The sequence below is a fragment of the Canis lupus genome, chromosome 1 (genome assembly GCF_011100685.1).
Source record: "Canis lupus familiaris isolate Mischka breed German Shepherd chromosome 1, alternate assembly UU_Cfam_GSD_1.0, whole genome shotgun sequence".
In the NCBI taxonomy this organism is placed as follows: Eukaryota; Metazoa; Chordata; class Mammalia; order Carnivora; family Canidae; genus Canis; species Canis lupus.
The window spans coordinates 108,811,783-108,832,030 of record NC_049222.1 but is presented as its reverse complement, the minus strand read 5'-3'; the positions used below and the strand labels follow the sequence as shown (position 1 = coordinate 108,832,030).

At 49.7% G+C, this 20,248-nt stretch overlaps 1 protein-coding gene across 9 annotated transcripts in view; it reads right to left on the bottom strand.

The window, feature by feature from the left end:
* LIG1 (DNA ligase 1) overlaps positions 1–19,755 on the bottom strand; it is a 38,482-nt gene extending 18,727 nt beyond the window's left edge. Inside the window, exons 1-11 of one of the 9 annotated variants that reach the window (XM_038528397.1) lie at positions 19,602–19,755; positions 13,717–13,781; positions 12,087–12,176; positions 11,277–11,412; positions 8,982–9,105; positions 6,114–6,209; positions 4,204–4,308; positions 3,210–3,326; positions 2,965–3,040; positions 1,553–1,633; positions 1,291–1,347 (exon numbers count right to left, since the gene is read on the bottom strand). In XM_038528397.1, coding sequence (XP_038384325.1) covers positions 1,291–1,347; positions 1,553–1,633; positions 2,965–3,040; positions 3,210–3,326; positions 4,204–4,308; positions 6,114–6,209; positions 8,982–9,105; positions 11,277–11,412; positions 12,087–12,176; positions 13,717–13,733 — 899 coding nt within the window. In that variant the 5' untranslated portion in view covers positions 13,734–13,781; positions 19,602–19,755. Of the gene's footprint in view, positions 1–1,290; positions 1,348–1,552; positions 1,634–2,964; positions 3,041–3,209; positions 3,327–4,203; positions 4,309–6,113; positions 6,210–8,981; positions 9,106–11,276; positions 11,413–12,086; positions 12,177–13,716; positions 13,782–19,121; positions 19,214–19,443; positions 19,504–19,601 lie in introns of those variants that run through there. The other 8 variants (XM_038528401.1, XM_038528402.1, XM_038528403.1 and 5 more) reach the window with 8 other exon arrangements.
* Between the last annotated feature and the right edge of the window lie 493 nt (positions 19,756–20,248).

The following is a 20,248-nucleotide window of genomic DNA, read 5'->3' as shown; positions in this document are numbered from 1 at the left end:
AAGGGTAGGGGTCAGGGTCTGGGTCAGGCCCTGGCCCAGCAAAGACAACGCCGAGGGGGCAACCAGCAAAAACGCACACAAAGTCTGTATGTGTCACTCAATAGCGTGCACTGACGTTAACGTCCTGGTCAGGGCAACTATCCTGCACTGGCAGGAGATGTTAACACTAGAGACAGCTGGCCAAGGGCACATGGGGACTCGCTGTGCTATTTCTGCAATTTTCCTCTAAGTTTAAAACTATTTCAAATAAAGAAAAAAAAAATTAGAGAACTGTCCAACCGTGGGTTGGGGTTTGGACAGTCGCCTGCGGTTTTCCTGAATGCAGTGATTTCTGACAGCATCTCTGGACACTGAATGCCTATGCTACTCTTTCTCCCACAGCTCTCAGAGCAAGCTGGAGACGGATGATCTTCACTTTACTAGTGACGAGATCAAAGCTCAGAGAGGTCAGGCCGCCTGCCAACAATCACACAGCCAGGAAAGCAGCAGAACTGGGCCTACTCCCAGACCTGTCTGTACCCACTGACCCCTGGGCTGGGCTTTGGCTAATCCAGCCCTCCTCCTGCTGCTGCCCATAGGCCTGGCACTCTGGGCCCTTCCTGGGTCCTCCGGATTACATTTTGGGGTTTATGCCCCAGAGGAGGTTTCTTTCACGTCTGAGAGGTTAAAAAAAAACGATGTGTGATGGACAAAAATGAAGGAATCCTACCGAATAGTTAAAAAAGGACCGAGACCTACTTCAACCCACAGGGAGCGATCTTCTGGAAACAATGCTGATGCTGCAGGCGGGCTGCGGGATGAGGTAGAATGAAGTGGGTGCCCCCGCCCCCCAGCACTGGCTAAACACACAGGGGATGATTGCTGGGACCAGGCAGGAGGGGAGGCCAGATCCCAGCAGCCCTGAGTGCCAGCAGCCTGGCCAGCATTCACTGGGAGTGGGGTTCTTGCTGTAACCTGACCCAGACATCCTTACACTAAGAATGAGAAAATTGGCGAGGTTGTGGTCACTTCTCACCATTGAGGGGAGATTAAGTTCCTGCTATCGGGAGAAGGCGGTTTTCCCACCCCAGGAATCTGGGCTCACCCTCTTGGTTCGTTTTGACCCATAGAGAGACTGAAGCATGGTGTGGGTCTCTGCAGCTTGGGACCCAAGAGGCCCTGCAGCCACCCCAGGGGCCGGGGATGCAGACCGGAGGGCAAAGGGGAAAGAACAGACAGGAAGGGACCGAGCAGGAGCACAAGCCACTACCCCACCACCCCCCACCTGCCCAGGTGGGCCTGCCCAATTACCGAGCAGAAACTTCCTCAATCTTCTCAAATGTCCGGGCCACAGCCAGGTAAGGGACCCTGGGGAAGGAAGAGAGACATGGGGCAGTGTGTACAGCCCATGCCATCTATCTGTAGGTCCACCTGAGTCCCCACACCTTCAACACTGTGTCCCCAGAATGTGGACATAAGAGATCTGACGGCTTCCTCCAGTGGAGGCCTCTGGTGAGACACACCCGAGGACAGGGAATAGAGGAGGGGTAGTTGGGGGCGGGGGAAGCCTCACTTCTGGCCTGGCTTCCAGCATGCATCATCAATGGGATGGTAGTTGTTCTTGGCAGGATTGTAGCTGGGAGGGTCCAGGGGTCTGTAGAGGCAACAGGGAGATTAGACACCTGAGTCAAAGAGAAGCCGTTCCTCCAATTAATGTTTTCTGAGCGCCTAGCCAAGCTCTAGGCATGAGGGCACAGAAATGAATGAAAACTAAGTCTGCGAGCCTAGAGCTCACATTCTAGCTGGGAAGTCGGGAGGGGAAACCCAAAAAACACAGAAACAAATCATTTTGATATTTAAAACTATTTCCAAAAACAAAATAAAACCAAGTTGGGGAAGGCAGGATGGAAGGTGCTACTTCTGAGGAAAGGATGGGGAAGGAGACATTGGGCAGAATAACATGAGGAGCGAGCAGAGTGCGTATCATAGAGAAGAACACTCCAGGCAGGGGGAACAGCAAGTGCAAAGGCCCTGAGGTAGAGACACACAGAGAGAGGCAGAGACATAGGCAGAGGGAGAAGCAGGCTCCCTATGGGGAGCCCAATGTGGGACTCAATCCCAGGACCCCGGGATCACAACCTGAGCCAAACGCAGATGCTCAACCACTGAGCCACCAAGGCAATCCTTTGGGGCCATTCTAAGAGGCAAGGGATCCCTTTGGGCCTCTCACCCAACCTTATTCTCTCTGGATGGAACCAGTAGGAATGGCAGAAGGGTGTGGTCCCTAGAGGTCTCAAGTGCCAGGCACTGTGTTCACAGCACTCACCTGTTAGCAATCAGCTACGCTAGGGACTCTTCTAACCCTGTTTCCCGGGTAAGTGCTTGAGTAGCTCCCACTCAGCCACACAGCTAGTTAGCAGCATGGCTTCAGAGACAGCATTCTAAACCTCCCCACCAAAAATGCCTCCAGAAATGCCTCACACTGACCCTGCTGGAGCCACCACCGCAGCCCAGACCCTGCAGTCAGATTCATCTGAGTTCACATCCCTGAGCAGCTGTCACCCCGAGAAAGCAGCTTCCTCTCTCTGAACCATGGTGTCCCCATCTGTTCGACGGAGCCACCGAGAGTCCCTACCACCCCGCGTTGTCGGGAGGGTGAAGAAAGACGTGTAGCAGCGTGATCCTGGGGTCCTGGGATGGAGTCCCACATCAGGTTCCCCACAGGGAGCCTGCTTCTCCCTCTGCCTGTGTCTCTGCCTCTCTCTCTGTGTCTCTCATGAATAAATAAAACACAACCTTAAAGAAAAAAAAATCCCCAAAACACGTCATTAGAATAATCAATCATAATCACCGATGGTTAAAGTTGAAAATTTCTAGTGATCACTGGTCTCATGGTTAGAGGAATCCAATCAAGAGAATCTGGACTTCCTGCATGCCTCCTCTTAATGCTCGGTCCTCTCTACTTGACAGCTGATACAGACTCACCCCTTGGTCTCCTCCTGCCTTGGAGTGCCAGGGTCCTCTTCTTTCCCTTCTTTCTTGGTTGCCGGTTTCCGCGGGGCTGGTAATGAAGTCAGGAACCTGTATGTCCTCCTCCTGAGAGCCCCCACCACCCAATCATGGGGCCAGGAGTCAGGGGTCAGACCTTCCATGGGGTGGGGCGTGCTCTGGAGAAAGGCTCACCTGCCCCCTTGGATCGCGCTGGCAGCTCAGGGGTGGGAGACACTCACCAAAGAAGCTGCTGACCGTCTTGGGGGCTCTGGTGGGCGGCTTAGCCAAGTCCTCGTTCTGAGCCTCCTGCTTCCCAGACACCGCAGGCTCCAACGTGCTATCCACCGGGGGCTCTGCTGCCAAAGCAAGAGATGTCAGTTGGTGATGCCAACTTTCAATCCGAGGCTTCATTTGTCACCCAAGGTTGTTCTGATGCCATAAATGGAAAAGGCCATCAGTTCGGACCCTTGTCTTTACGAGCCTCTTGGGTCTGATGCTTTTTTGTCAGTACTAACAGAATTCTCTCTAGCGTTTGGTCTGAGCCCGGAGACTTCATGGACAGCAGCAAAAAAAAGACATCTCAGCAGGATCAGAAGAAAATGTTTCCACATCTCCTGCAATTGCAGAAAATCAGATACGATGTGCATCCTCAAAACGTCCCCTCACCTGGTGCTGTTTCTCATACAAGAGTTTCACAGACACCTGGCTGCAGGGCTTGTGAGGGTAACTATAACCTCAAAACCCCCCAGCTCAGCCGGGCTGCCTTACTTCATAACTACCCTCAGTAACGTTTAGTGCCTGTGATTTCTCAAAGATACAAATATTTTGAGGATGACTGGCTCTTTCTTCTTTTCCCAAGTGCACGGGGGAGGGGTGAGGGGAGGATTTTAACCATAAAAGCAACGATGATAATAAAACCTCTGATTCCCCTAGAATTCACTTTTTGAAAAAGATTTCATTTATTTATTTGAAAGAGAGAGAATGAGGAAGGACAAAGAAGGAGGAGGGGCAGAGGGAGAAGCAGACTCTCCACTGAGCAGGAAGCCCAACTGGGGGCTCCATCCCAGGACCATGAGATCATGATCTGAGCTGAAGGCAGACACTTAACTGACTGAGCCACCCAGGAGCCCCCAGAATTCACATTTAAACAACACACTTGAGTCTTATTTAAAATTAACTGGCCTCGGAAGGCCAAACCAGAGAGCTGGGGCTGCAGGGGGACTGGAAACTCACGGGAGGTCTCTCGGTGCTCAGGGGATGTCACAGGTTGGTCCTCCCCTTCTGCCTCCTTCTCTTGGGTCACTTCAGACTCTGACAGACTTTCTGGTGGGGTCTCTGCTTTAGATGACAGAAAAGTCAGATGGAGAAAAAAAACACTCTGACCCCCAGATACATTTCAACTCCTGAGACATTCTGCTCTCATTTGCTCCTGTGCCAATCAGGCATGTCTATAAAGCGCCAAGAGGTGTGAGCCCGCTCCTGGTCAGCCCCAAGCACAGCGGGGTCTCCAACAGAATCCAAACCCCACGTTCATTCGCCTGAGCAGCTGGAAATGGACAGACAGTGTCTTCTTATCAACTTCTAGAACTATTCACTGCAAGGTGCAACTGGAAAGAGTTCCAAACGCACATGATTAACTTGATAGAGGTAAAAATGAAAAATGTTTTAAACTGGAAAAAAAAAAAATCACACCTCTAGAGTAATTAAATAATGAAACTGCGGAAGTGACCCTGAGAAAAACATGCCTTAGGTTCAAGAAGCTACTCGCCCTTCCAAGGCCCCAGACGCAGATACCGGCTAAAAAGTGCACCATTTACAGTAAGATTGCAAATGGACTAAACATCACTGATAGAAAGTCACATATGCCCTCGGGAAGTTGAGCCCAATGAGGACCTTTTATTCAACAAACACTGACAGTAGCAAAGGCAGCAATGGATCGGATCCTGGCAGTGGTTCCCACAGGTGCCGTGCGATAGTTCCCAGTTCCAGGGATGCTACAGGAACTACTAGCTCGAGGTATTTCAGATTTCAGTATCCTCAGACCACCGGCCTCACAATTTCTGATGCTAACCTTTCTGCAGAGCCAGGCTTTCACTGGTTGCTGCGATCAAAGCTCCGCACTGGGGCAGCCCCAGTGGCGCAGTGGTTTGGCACCACCTGCAGCCCAGGGCGTGATTCTAGAGACCCGGGATAGAGTCCCGCATCGGGCTCCCTGCGTGGTGCCTGCTTCTCCCTCTGCCTGTGTCTCTGCCTCTCTCTCTCTAGCTGTGTCTCTATGAATAAATAAATAAAATCTTTAAAAAAAAAACAACAAAAAAAAAAACAAAGCTCCGCACTGCGGAAGCCCAGATAGCTCAGTGGTTTAGCGCCGCCTTAGGCCTAGGGTGTGATCCTGGAGACCTGGGATCGAGTCCCATCTCAAGCTCCCAGCATGGAGCCTGCTTCTCTCTCTGCCTCTCTCTCTCTGCCTCTCATGAATAAATAAATAAAATCTTAACAAAACAAAGCTCCGCACTGCACAAACGCCAGCCAACAGAGAACGGGAAACGAGGGACTGCAATGTTTGGGCAATCGTGCAGAGGCCAGGACACATCCTAGCTAGTGGCTAATCATGAGTATTTCAAAATGAAACAAAAAATAGCGCTTTTCCTTTCAAAGGATGTGCACTGTTTTCTCAAACACCCAGGTTCGTGAACCATCAACAGTTGTCTGGACATAACTATTTAATAAATGGAACTGCTAAGGTGGTGGCCCAGGGAGGGAGGGAGGGAGACAGCAACAATTTACTAAGACCTTCTAAGGATGCTGTGATAGGCTGGGGAACTCTGCCTTCCGATAACATTTCTAAGGAAAAAGAAGTCATGGAGAGGAAAACATTTTCCATCAAAACAGATAGAAAAACAATAAAAATGGGAAACTGCCTATGAATCAATACTAAATTATAGTGGTCCAAACAAATGCATTTCAAAATGCTCTCGTAACAAATAACTGTTGGTGTACAGGGTTCTGTATGGCCACACCTAGATTCAGGGACATGGAGATCGGGGATCCTAACAGTCTGGCCTCTGGGAGAGGCCCCACCCTTCCAGATTCCCTGCCACGTGCACTGTGCACTCCCTCCCTCCTTCCTCCTGGTGCCTCACCTTCTTCTTCCTTCTTCTTCTTGGCCTCTCTGTCCTCATCCTTGCTCTGCTCTTCCAGGACATCCTGTATTGTCCGCTTAGGAAGCTGCTTCCGAGCTGAGGAGGCAAAGGGCTCAGTATGGCTGACTTTGTGGGACCGCCTGCCCCCGGTCCAGGGAGCTCAGGCCCATTGGTAATGGGGGCCCCTGAGAAGGCTCCAGGACCCTCCCCTTCCGCCCCAGGAGGTCTCATCCTTCAAGTTCTGCTGCTTCCTGGCTGTGTGAACCTGAGGAGGTTACTGAATCTCTCTGTGCCTCCCTCTCTTGCGTGTGCAGAATGGAAACAATCTGCGAGAGCTGGTGATGCTATGATGCGCTTGGCCCAGTACCCAGAGCTGACTGTAGTAGCTGCCCTTGGGGCCACATCTGTACCCCTAGGATTTGCCATCAGCGTGTATCCTGGGTGGCTCTTCCGGGGGCCACCAAACATCAGGGAAGCAACAGGCTCCAAGAAGGGCCCTTGTTAATGATTGATGAGAAATGGTACATAAACGCAGAGCCGCTCTGAACTGCTCCATCTTCTGCTATGTCTCCTTCCTTCCCTGAATCACTCATTGTCCGTGTTCTCTGCACTCCCCAAAGAAATGCCTCACTTCTTGAACTATTGTTTCAGAGCTTTAGAAATTGCTTCTAGAGGACTCTAAGCAAGATGCTCAGGCATGGTGAGGAACTGAGAGGCATCTGTCTTTTAATTATCTCTAGTCACCTTCTCCTTGGCCTCCTGGACCTGGTGGCTCCTTTGCACGGTTGCAGATGGATCTACTACCAGCTGTGGCTGGCAATGCCCTAATTGCTCACAAAGCCATCCACATTTCCTCACCCCCATTCCAGAAGCAAGCCTTCTGATATCTGCTGCCATGCTACCCCCATCTCTCTCCAGTTGACCTAACTCTTCCCACGCCACACCACATAATCCTTCATTCTCCATGACCTGGAACTCCTGCAGTTCCCAAACAGACCTCTGGGCCCTCACACTTGCTATTCGGTGGTCCTCTAGGAAACAGTTCAGATGTCCTTTCCTCTAAAAAGAATTCCATGCCTCCCTGGCCCACCCTGAGGGTCAATCTGAAGGTCAGCCCTGAGTTTCCAGCATGCCTTGGGCCACAAAGCTATTTCATGACACCCCCACCTCCCACAGTCCTCCTGTGGCACCCCAGCACTCCCAGGACAAAACCCAGGGTCCTGGCCTACCATGCCAGGGGCCCTGCGGGAGCCACCCCCACTCTCCTCTCTCACTGCACACTGTCCTCAAACTATCCCTGCTCCCCAAATTGCATTTGATCCTCCAGAAACACACCAGTGCATGCGATCCCAAGTATCATGCTGTTCCTCCACTGAGGCTCTGCAGGGCACTCATGGCTACAGCAGGAAAGGCTGCTCCCCCTCAGCCCAGTCAATACTACTTCATCTTCTAAGACTCAGCTGGGGGTTACTCGCTCCGTCTTGGCTCAGGTCTGAGCTCCAATAGTTCTGAGCCCTATTACCACTGCTGCTTCTTTTCTTTTTTTTTTTTTTTTAATTAAAGAATTTTTGAAATTTTTTATGTAAGTGTAATTAACATGCAATCTATTAATTTCAGCTGTGCTGAGTTTTTTTTCAAGATCTTATTTTTAAGTCATTTCCCTACCCAAAATGGGGCTCGAACTCATGACCCTGAGATCAAGAGTTATAAACTCTTCCAACTGAGCCGGCCAGGCACCCCCAGGTGTGCTAGCTCTTATACCACCAGGGCTGCTTGATGGAAATATATAGTGAGCCACATACGTGGTCTTAAACTTTCCAGTAGTTAATTCAAAAAAGGAAAAACAATCCATATGAACTTCATTTTAATAATAGTTTATGTAACCCAATATATCCAAATATACTAACTCTAACATGTTGTGTTTTCAATATTAAAAAAAATAAACATTCTTTTTTCCACAGGCTTTGAGTCTTCAAAGTGTGATCTACTTTAAATCTCAACAACTGGGCGCTACGTTTTCATCAGAAATAGCGGATCTGTGTTTGGATTTCACAGAATTTACAGTTGAAGAAGAGTTACACACTCAAGTTATTCTTAACGTGCCTGAAAATCTTCCGTAACTCAATCTGGCACCAGCTTTCACTCTTAAATTTAATGAAAATGATGTTAACACTGAAAATTCAGTCCCTTGGTCCCCATCTGCCATCTCTGTCACCCAACATAATGTGAAGGTCTCTTACTTGTGCCTCCTCACCCCAAACAGAACCTTCTTGATCTACCAGGGGATAGAGGTACCATTCCTCAGGCCAGCTTTCTGCAGACCATCTCCAGTGTCCCTGCTTGGTGTCCCAACCCTGTGAGCTACACACCAGCACATTATCATCGGTGCCCTGAAGGGCCTTCTCAATGCCTACTTCCTTCTGCCATTAACCCTCTTCCCTGCTCACTATTCCTTGTCCTTCATGGGCTCGGCTGGGTGAATCTCTCTTCTACAAGTCTCTCTCTTCACTGTGCTCCCACAGTAAGCTGCACTGTCTCCTTGAGGCATGTACCCACAGTTCCAATGACCAGTGTTTCCTGAGCACTCACTCTGGGCTGGGCTGAGTTCCAAGCACTTTCCACCTATTTGCTCTTAATCTCTGTATGATAAATGCTGTAATTATCGTTGTCTTTGTTGTACAGATGAAGCAATCAAAGCTCCGAGAAGGTAAGTCATTTACTCAAGGTCACACAGCCAGTAGATGGTGAAGCCATGCTCTAAACCACAATGCTAAGATCAGAGCTGTCACAAGGATGGCCGCCTGGTGCACAAATCCTCCTGCGGACAAAGACAGGTAAGGGAAAGGGCAGGGGCCTGTGTGTCCTCACCAGTGCGCCGCTTTGGGATCCCTGCTGAGATGTCCACAGGAGAGGTACTGGAGAGGGAAGGGCTGCTCTCGGGATATGTGACAGGGCTGGGAGGGGAGACTTGTGGAGAGCCTGGGGCAGGTTTCTGGAAAGCAAGAAAAGAGATATTTTAGAGTGAGGGGAGGAAGAAGTGGCCACCTCCTTGTTGTTTTCCAAATAGTTAGGGGTAGTGAATTCTCTGTCCATTCAGGCCTTCTCCTCTCTTACCTGGGCCTTACCCTCCTGTGGGGTTTCATGGCGCCAGACTCTCCTTTATCATGGATGACAATAACAACTCTCTGTTTTCTAAGGTAACAGAACCTTTGATTTTTAGCTAGGCATACAATGGCCCAACTGAAAACCACATTTCCGGGGTGGCTCAGTGGTTGAGCGTCTGCCTGTGGCTCACATCATGATCCTGGGGTTCTGGGATCAAATCCCCCATCGGGCTCCCCACAGGGAGCCTGCTTCTCCCCCTGCTTATGTCGCTGCCTCTCTCTGTGTCTCTCATGAATGAATAAAATCTTAAAAAGAAAAAAAAGAAAAAGAAAAAGAAATCACAAATCTCAGCCTCCCCTGTAGCTAGGTGTGCCCAGAAACCTGAGAACTACACTGCCTGGCATTCCCTGAAGCTAAGTGTGGCCAGGAGCCTCACTACTACACAGCGCAATATAAAGGAAAATGATGTACACTTCCCGTGAGTGTCTTGCTCTTCTCACTGGCTGAATATGGACATTCACTTGGACCAGGGCATTTAGGGATAAAAGCAATGGTACAGAAACAGCCTGAGAAACTGACATACTAATCCTGGACTTTTCGCGCTCATTAGAGAGAGAAATTCCTACCTTGTGTAAGCCCGTTATTTGTATCTGGGTTTCAATCCCTAACTCATCCTACTAGGCCCTCTGCCACTTATTAAGTGATTGCCCCTCAGCTCCAAGGCTACCCTGTCTACTCTCCCTCATGATGCTGGGACTCCGAAAACCCCTTTCCCACTCCGACAGAAGGCTCTGTCAGGCAATGCCCTAACAGGACACCAGAGAGGCCTACTCCAGCTGGATTCAATTTACTGCATTTCCAATAACACTCACAGGGCCTGTGATGTGATGCCCCGTGGATGCCAGCACCCTTACCCAGGGTGTAATTGTGATGTGATTGATGTGATGTGATGTGATTGCCCCTGCTTCACAGATCTGACCAGGTGCTCAGGGCACCACCTGTAAGCTCAGAGACCCTGGCCCCCACGAGCCAGCATCTGAAGGTCTATCAGCTCCACAGCTCCAGGGATGGTGGCTGCACCCTACTCTCTCTTTTTTTTTTTCCCTACTCTTTTCACCCCTGCAGTGACCCAGTTGAAAACTGCATACCTAGTTGATAATTCTTTGTATTAAATTCTCTCTGTTCAAATCACTCTTGTGGTTTTTCTCTATTTGGATCCTGATAGACACAGGCCCCACAAGGATGTTGTGAAGGCTGCCTGGGACCCAAAGCTACCCCTGTCCCTCTCCTGCTCACAACCATTCCAAAGATCCCTAGCAGCGACAGTGCAAAGTCCAAGCTCCTAAAGTGGCCCCTCCCAGTCCCTGGAACCTGTGAATATATTCAGGTATGTGGCAAAGGGCAATTAAGGCTGCAGAGGGAATTAAGGTCACCAATTGGCTGCCCATTCAGTGACTTTTAACAAGGGAAGGAAAGAGGAAGGAAGCCAATGTCTCTGGAAAAGATGGAAAGCCTTCTGACAATAGGAGAAACTGCATGTATCTTTGAGCCTGTAATTTGGATGATGTGTTATTCTTATTTTTTTTAAAAGATTTATTTATTTATTCATTCAGAGAGAGCGAGAGAGAGGCAGAGACACAGGCAGAGGGAGAAGCAGGCTCCATGCAGGAAGCCCGATGTGGGACTCAATCCTGGGTCTCCAGGATCACACCCTGGGCAGGTGGCGCTAAACTGCTGCGCCACAGGGGCTGCCCGATGTGTTATTCTTAGACCCATACATGAACTGAGTCCTTTCCTGTTCACAGCTACCCCATGAAGTAGGTGCTCTCAAGAGCTGCAGGTTATAGGTGAGGTGGCCGAAGCACGAGGCAAGGAGCCTGCCCTGGGCACAGGACAGAGATGGAACCGTGTACAGCAGACTGTCCATTTGCTCCAGGGAACAGGTGCTAAACTCCTCCACCTCCTGGAGCATGAGCACTCCTGAGCAGGTTACAAGAGGCTAATGGGAATTATGGCTTCTTCCAGAAATAATGAATAGATAGGTTGGTGGGGACCTACCTGGCCTTTGGATGGCGTGAGGGCTTCGTCCTCCTCCTCCCCTTCACTGCCCAGGACCCGGGCCACCTTCCGCCCTGGCCTCTTCACTGGAGAATCGCTTTCAGGCACCTCTCCATTCCGCTCCTTCAGTGCCACCCTGGAAGGTGGGAAAATGGGGGTGTTCCAGCAGGCAGAGAGGGTATCCTTTCCCGAATGCTCCAGCTCCTTCACTTATGTTCCATTCCTTTCCTTTTCTTTCAAGCATTCCATGAGCTTTTTCTAGGCGCCTCCTTGGCATATAGTTTTAATCATCCATCTATCCACTGCATTCACATTTCTGGAGGCCTCCTGTATGCGCACCTTCTCTGTGATGGACAAGCAATGCTAAGGAGCAGATGGGAGTTCCAACTGAGAGCAGAGAATGGCCTCTGACATCCATTTGGACATCCTCTCTTTTTTAGTCATACAAGCCCCTGAGATTTAGCTAGGTCCACGGGCTCTCAGCTACAGACTATCATTCTCAGCCTCCCTGCAGCTATGTGAGGGGTTCTCACCAATACGATGGAAGAGGTATGGTCAAGCATATGACTTGCTCCTGACTGCTTGCCCAGTCTCACTCCTGGAACTTGGGACTTACCAACCTGCTTGGACAACACTGAGGCCCTGAATCCAGCTGTGCCTGAAGCAGGAACCCACCTCTGGACTTCCCAGTTACTGAAGTCAAAAAATTCCCTTTAGAACCCCCAGATGTTCTGAGCTGGGTCCGAAACACTCACAGCCAAGAGAGCCCTGACTTACAAAGGAACAAATTCACCTAGCCCCGTTACGTACTTTGGGGGTGGCTCTGTCTCTCTGATGCTGTTGGAGGTCTCCTTCTCTGGCTTTTTCGCTTTGCCCTCCTTCTTGGGGTAGAAAAATGACCTGGAGGAACACAGGAGAGGAAAATGGGAATGATAACAGCATAAAGAATCAACTAAGCATTTTTGGTGGAGATAAACACACCAAGTCCCCACCCCCAAGGAGCTGACACTCCCTAAGAGGCAAATGTTAAGTAACTAAATATAAGACATTGGGAGGTATGAAGTGCTCTGGAAAAGATAAATAAAGCAAGGCCTCCTTTGTCCACCTGGACTGGCTGGACTGAATAGCTGGCTTCCAGAGAAGTGAGTAGTGAGGAGGGACATTGAAAACGTGATGGTGGAGAGGCCTCGCCCACACTCTCCTGACCAAGTGAGTACAGTCAGCATCACCAGCGATGTCCCAGGCACATTGTTTACTCCAACTATGAGGTGACAAGAGGTTACCTTACTTCGCTGCCCATGACCCCAGCCTAGTTATGAGAACAACATCAGACAAATTGAGGGACCATCTGCATGTATCATGACAAAGTCTGAGAAACTGTCACCTGAAGTGACACCAGAGGGAACCGAGGAGGCATGACAACTAAATGCAACATGATACTCTGAACCAGATCCTGGAATAGAGAAGGGCATTAGTAGATACACCAATGAGATCGGAATAAAGGGTGGAGTGTAGTTACCAATAATGTACCAACGCTGGTCCCTTACTTGGGACCAACAGGCCACAAGATGTCAACGGTGGAAACTGGGTGCCTTTGTGGAAAGAGGTATGTGGAAATGGTCTCTACCACCTGAGCAACTCTTCTGTACATCTAAACCCATTCCAAAATTGACTCCTAATTTACGGTCAGCAATCAACTGATCAAGCTAAGCCAAGACAAGCCACAGGCAGAAAGCTGTCAGAGGTGCTCTCCACCCTGGACCCACGATGCCCAGACTCGTCTTCACGTGAGAGAAATGCAGCCTGTGATGGTATCCAGGTCTGGGTCAACCTAGAATCCATCCCCTTCTTCCAGGAGCAGCCTCACCAGTTTCCTACTGGGACATCCCCTCAATTTCCAGTGAATGAGTTCTGGCAACTGAATCCAACCAAGCCTGAGGCCATTAATTCGGAAGGCTTCAACTACACAGGCCACGCAATTCCCCGTCTCATTTTCCTGAAGCCAGCTTGCATTACAACAGGGTTTCCCCCCCTGGACATCATGGATATTTCAGGCCAGACCGTTCTTCATTGTGGGGGGCTGTCCTGTGCACTATAGGTGTTAAACAGCTACCATGCCGTCTCCTATCCAGTAGATACAAAACAAACCCCCTCTCTGTCCCCAGGAATGACAACTAAAAATGTCTCTGGACACTGCCAGCTGTTCCCTGGGGGGCCAAACCACTGACTGCAAACCCCTGATGCTGCGGAGTCGGTGTTTCTGAACCCCGCAGCTAAAAAATTCTGGTTAACGTGCTACCCGTCCCCAGATCCCACATCTCATATTCTGTCCTGCTCGCTGGGAAACTCCAATTTGGAGGCTAACCTGTGTTCTTCCAGGAAAAAGCGAAGGAATAGAAAGATAAGCAGAGAACTCAGAGTGTAGGATGAGCATCCTTACATGATACTCCGCTGCATGATGGATCAGAATGCTCCCTCCTCCTTCTCTTCTCCAGCCAGCTGTTCCTGAAACAGAAATCCAGATCCTTGGTGGGGCTGCCAGTTGTGCAGAGACCAAAACATGTAACCCTCCTTCTTTAAGGAAAAAAAAAAAAAAACCCACAAAATCAGAAACATGAGTTTCCCCACTGATAAGAAAATCTTGTTTTTATAGACAAACTGATCTGCTGGTGAGATTTATTAGTGAAGAAAAAGTTCCAAGTCAGACCAAGATGAGATGCCTCCTTGATCGTGTGGAGCCAGGCTGCTTTTCATTTAACATAAAGGAGACTGAAACCTACAGATTTGGTTGTTTATTTTTGTTTCTGTTTGTTTGGATTCTTTTTTTTTTTTTGGTTTTGTTAGGGGTTTTGGGGGAGGAATTAAGTTTCAAGATCAGCAAAAAATGGAGCCACCTGGGTGGCTCAGTCAGTTAAGCATCTGCCTTCAGCTCAGGTCATGATCCCAGGGTTCTGGGATCGATCCCATGTTGGGCTGTCTGTTTGGTGGGGAGTCTGCTTCTTCCTTTCCCTCTGCCCCTCCTCCCTGCTCGTGCTAAAAAAAAAAAAAAAAAAAGTCTTAAAAAAAAATAAGTAGAAAACTGTTTTTAGGTGATTATATAATATCCTAAAACGACCCTGAAACATGGCAGCCCATTAAATAATACCCACTGGTGCACATGAATCAGCTGCTGAGCAGTTTCTAAGGTACATTGTTAACAGAAACGAGGGGCAAAACATCCCGCAGAGAACATCGATTCCAGAAAGTTATGTACTGTATGATTCCATTTACGTAACAAATGACAAAACCTAGGATAGAGATCAGGGGTTGTCAGAGCTTATGGACAAAAGGTGGGTGGGGAGCAGCTATATAGGGGCAGCACAGTGAGTGCCTCTGTGGAAACAGACTGTTCCATATTCTGACTGTGGTGGTGGTTACATCGATCCTTACAAGGGTTTACACTGTACATATGTGCACACATGAGCACAGGCATACATGTGCACACACACAGCCAAACCAGCTCTGTGGTCTAGTTCATGGTACTGTCCAACGCCAACTTCCTGGTTTTGATACTGGACTATGGTTATATAAGATGTCACCATTACAGGGAGACAGATGAGCTATTTTTACAACTTCCCGTAAGGCTATACAATTTTTTCAAAATAAAAAGTAAAAAAAAAAAAAAGTATGAAGACACTCTCATGTACTAATATAGAAAGATGTTCCAGGTACCTTCAGTAACATTTTAAACAGTGATAGTACATAAAAAGGACAGAGAACAGTGTACGTAATGTGCTACTGATTCCGTAAGACAGGAGAAAATAGGAACACATCTATTCTTTAGGCCTGCTTTTGTTTGCCAAATAGAAACTCTGGAAGGATAATCAAGAAGCCAATAGAAGCGTCTGGGGGGCTCTCAAGGTGACTGGCAGTAGAAATGTGAACCAGGCCTGTCACTGCATACTTCTATCCTGATTTTATTTTAGATCCTGCATATTTATTACCTATTCAGTTAAAAAAAAAAAAAAAACACCAGTAAATAAAGGCCCCACATAACTGTTCAGATTTTATTATCCGCCTCCTATCCCCTTCCTCCAGGGTCCCTCTGGGGAATGCCCTCCCCTCCTTCCAGCAGCCAGTCCCTCCTATGCCCAACTCTGAGAACTGGATGAATGTCCAGATGCCTCCCTGGGGCACCTGCTATAAGAGACTCTCCATCTCCTGACCTCCTGTGATGGCTAACTGGTACTTCTCTTGTCACACATATCATGTTGACCCTCTGTTCTCCTGATTGTATCACAGCTCATCTTTCCAATCAGACTGGGAGCTCTGGAGCCATGGGGCTGTGCCTGGTTCACTCCCATCTTCTCCAAAAATTATCTCCCAAACTTTAGACATTCTCCATCCTTTTGAAATTTCAACTGTATCTATGTAAAACCTGAGTTTTTTCCCCTTAATATTTTTTCTGTTAAAAAGAAAAAAATCAACTTTATTAACTGGGGGGCTTACTAGGGACCGGGCACCATTCCAAGTGCTTTATTTATTTTCCAAGTGCTTTATATGAATTAATTCATACAAGATCTATTACAATTCGTTATTATCCTGATTTTATGAATGAAGCAAAAGGAGCAGAGAGATCAAGTAATTTGCTCAAGGCCACACAGCCTAATGGGTTGAAAGCCAGGATCAGAGTCCGGCTCCGAAGTCCGTATCTTTAACGGCTACCTATTCTTGAGGTTGAGAATGGCAGGAGTCACCCTGTATTGGGATCGAAGGGGTGGTGGGTGGTCCTTAGAACTTGGGGTGGTTGAGATAACCAGTGTAAAACAATCATGTTACCCAATACCTCCCAACAACCCGATCAAATATTTTCAATTTTTATCCCCATCTCGCCAATGACGAGACACACAAAGAATCACAGAACTTTTAAGTGGCAAAGGGGGTAATTTGGTACAGTAGCAACAGAAGACTAAGTTAGATGGCAAATAGCTTTCTGTTGCAGTGCCCCAGGCCCAGTCCTTAGGCCTCCTCTCTGTCTTGTTAACATGGACTCAGAGGGCTTCAACGTACTCTATGATCAGAACCCCAAAATATCTAACTCCTGCTATTATTAGCCTCTAAATTCAAGGGGCACATTCTGGTTTTCTGCACTGGCATCTAGATGTCCAACCAACTTCTCCAATTCAATGGGCCCAAAACCAAACTCCAGGGGACATATACCCACACATTCCTTCTCCTATCTCTGCGTTGGTAGCTTTTCAGTCAGAAAACCTGAAGTCAGAAACCCTGGAGTCTACTACATGCATATTTAACCGTTAAAAATACAACAGAACACCTGACAATATCAAGTGCTAATGAGGATGTAGAACAGTGGGAATTTCTGGTGGGAATTCAACATGGTACAGTCACTTTTGGAGAAGCCTGGCAGCTTCTCAAATGGTGAAGGAAACATGCTTCCCATATGACCCAGCAACCCTACTCCGAATTATTTACCCAGAGAACTCCTATGTTCACACAAAACCCTGTAATTGAATGTTTACAGCAGCAGATCTATTTACATTCACCGAAAACAATCCTAATGTTCTTCCACAGGAAATGGATGAACAAAATATGGCACATCATATGCTTTTGTTTGCTGAACTGTATCCCACTGTAGGATGTACTAAATAAAACTTGTTTACACTCACATGGCAATAAAAAGGAATGTAGGGATACACTGCAGGGAGGGAGAAGGACCAATGGTTGAGGGGGGGTTGCCTATACAATGGAGCACAAGAATTGCTTTTTGTACAGTATCTTGATTGTGGTGATCTTTACATAATTCTACACATTTCATCATCGACAGACTTAAACACCAAAAAGAATAAACTCACTATATGTAAATTTTATTTAAAAAAAAAGGGGGGGGGCAGCCTGGGTGGCTCAGTGGTTTAGCGCCGCCTTCAGCCTAGGGCCTGATCCTGGAGACCTGGGATCGAGTCCTACGTCAGGCTCCCAGCATGGAGCCTGCTTCTCCCTCAGCCTGTGTCTCTGCCTCTCTCCCTCTCTCTCTGTGTCTCTCATGAACAAATAAATAAAATCTTAAAAAAAAAAAAAAAACCCTTACATTGTTGATTCACCTCTTTTCTCACACCCCAAACTTATGAATCCCACTAGCAGGCATTGCCTCCCAAACACCACCCAGTCAACCGCCTCTCAGCATCCCACTGCTACCAGTGAGCAAGCAAGCGCTGGTCTGGCTACCGCCACCCCTAGCCTGCTGTACTAACCCCTCACTCCTTTCCTTCCCAGCAGTTAGCACAACTGGACCTTATAAATTAGAATTTGTCCCACTCTCTGGAGTAGTGCTTCTAACACAATTTGCTGCATGATAGGGACATTTTATACCTGCAGAGTCCAAAAAGATCACTCTACCTATATGTGCAAGCATTTGAAGGCAGCTAGTGCTACTGAGGAGCTGAGGTTTTCATCTGTTTCTAATGAGTTTAAATCTCTATATGTGGCTGGCTGCTACTCTATTAAGCAGTGCAGGGCTAAAATGTTGAGTTCCAGAAAGGTAAGGATTTTGTCCATTTTGTTTAGTGATATGGCCACAGGATCCAAAATTGTGCCAGGTACTGAATGCATTGGCCCATCTGCATGTCTTTATTTAAAAATCTGGGTAACAGGCAAAGTCAGTTGAGCTCCCAATCCAACTTGAGTTGGGTTTCAGCTCAGGTCATGATCTCAGGATTGTGAGATTGAGATCCATGTCAGCTCCACACTGAGCATGGAGCCTGCTTGGGACTCTCTCTCTTTCCCTCTGCCCCTCCTCCCTCTCAAATAAATAAATCTTTTTAAAAAGCTTGGAGTAACAAAAACATCATTACTAAAGAATTTAGGGTTCTTAAGCAGGATCTTTCAAAACTGCAGGCCACGTGACAGGAAGCATGATATAAAAGAGTCAGTTTGAGGATGACCAGCCAAAAGGCTCAAGTCTTTTTCTTCTCGTTAATAAAAGTTCACATTTCCTGACCTGTCTGTTCCCCTCACCACCTTCCACCTTGGAAAGTATTTTACACCCATTCCCCTAAACATGCTACTCTCTCTCATCCTCTGAAGCTCAGAACAGCTCAGCATCCCCCAAAAGACAAAGAGGAAGTTGAAACAGGAGAAAGAAAGTGATTCCTTCAAGGCCACACAGCCAGCCAATGGTGGATACCAGAAACACAGAGCGCCAGTTCTAAGAACCACCTGGGATTATTCCAGCCCACTCCCAGACTTCCTGAATCAGAAACTCTGGGAATAGAGGGGGGAATCTACAGGCCCAGCAAGCTCCCAGCGAATTCTAAAGTAAGATGAAATTTAGGAGGTCTTACTTAGACTCCACGGGCCTTTGCCTCAGGCCTCCCTCAAGCTAATAGGTCAGAGACCTATTAGACCTCCTAATCGGACGACAAGGAGATGGAGGCCAAAGAAGTGATGTGTCCTTAATCCCATTTCCTGCTGTCTCTCCTCAGTGATTCCCCTCTGCGTTCAGATGCCAACCCCCTCTTTCCAAATGCTCATCTCTTCTCTGAGCCAAGAGCACCCCGCCCTGCCTTGCCTTACCAGCCTTCCCCTCACCTAAGGACATCAATAACCTTCTCTCTCGCCTCCCCAAGCTCCTCTGGCCCTCCCTCCACCCTTTAGGGCAACGATAAACCTCGACCTTTGGGTTACTCTCTCCAGGGCCCCCTCCCTCCCCAGGCCTCGGCCTCCCGGCTGTGTGTCTAACCCTACCTCTGCTCCGCCCCCTCATGAGGGGCCCACAAAGCCAGAACTCTCAAACAGAAAGGTCCCGACCTTTCCTAAGGCTTTGACCTAGACCTGGACAAGACCACTGACCTCTCTCTGACCAGAGATCCAGCGGGATCCTTCCCCAACACCGTCTAAAGCCGACCCTACTCTGAACCTCTCCTCTGGTCCCGCCTCCCAGCACCTGGCCCCGCCCACTAACACACATCTCCCCAACCCCCCTTCCCGGTGGCCCCGCCCACCACGTCTTTCTCCCCCAGCCCCCCCCCCGGCTTCCGTGACCACGCCCCCCGTGGTGGCCCCGCCCCCAGGCCTCTCCTCAAACCCTGTCGGGTCCTACGGACTCGGGCCCCCGTCTAGCCTCCCCTTGGCCCTCTCCCGCCGGCGGACGCCCCCCGTCCCCCGCAGCGACCTGCTGCCGGCACTCTCCCTCTCGCCGCGCTCTCGGCTGCCTGAGCGTCGCCCCACGCCCGCTCCCCTGCAGCCGACCGACTCGGCGGAGCCGTGGGCCCGGAGCGTACGACACGGGCGCCGCCCCCAGATCTCCCAGTCCCGCGCCGGCGGCCACACCTGCCTCGCGCCGGCCCCGCGCGCCACTGTCCTGCGCGTCACACCCAGAACCGCTCGGCGCTCGACTGCAGTCCTCAATTCGCGCCACGGAATTCGCGCGCAGACTTTGGCGGGCGGGGGCGGGGCCGTGCGAGGGGCGGGGCCCGGGCGTCGTCCGCGCCGCCGCTGCCTCCCGGAGGACGGTGGGAGTTGTAGTCTCCCGGGTGGGAGGCTCCTAGGAAAGGGGTGAAGCAGGGTGAGCCCTCCCGCAGAGTACGATGGGAAACGGCCCAAGCCTTCCCTCGCTCCGGGTGGGCGGGTGTAGCTGCGGGTCCGAGAAGTGACTGGCGGGGAAAGAGGGAGCTACGGGGGAAGACGCCGCGCGAGGCACGGCGGGAAGAGAGGCGGGAGACCGCGCGGGGCATCCCGGGAGCAAGGGCCGGGCCTGGCCTCGGCGCGGAGCATTGTGGGAGGTGGACGCCGCGCCGGGGCGGGTAGGTGAGTGGGGAGGGGCGGGAAGGGTGCACATCTGGGGGAGGGGAGAGGCACAGCTGGGTGGGACAGCGGAGATGGGAGGGCCCGCCACAGGAGGGGCTGGGAGGGCTTGGGGAGGCGGGAGCGGGCTGGGAGGGGCTGCACGAAGGCGGGAGGCGCAGCCGGACGTGGGG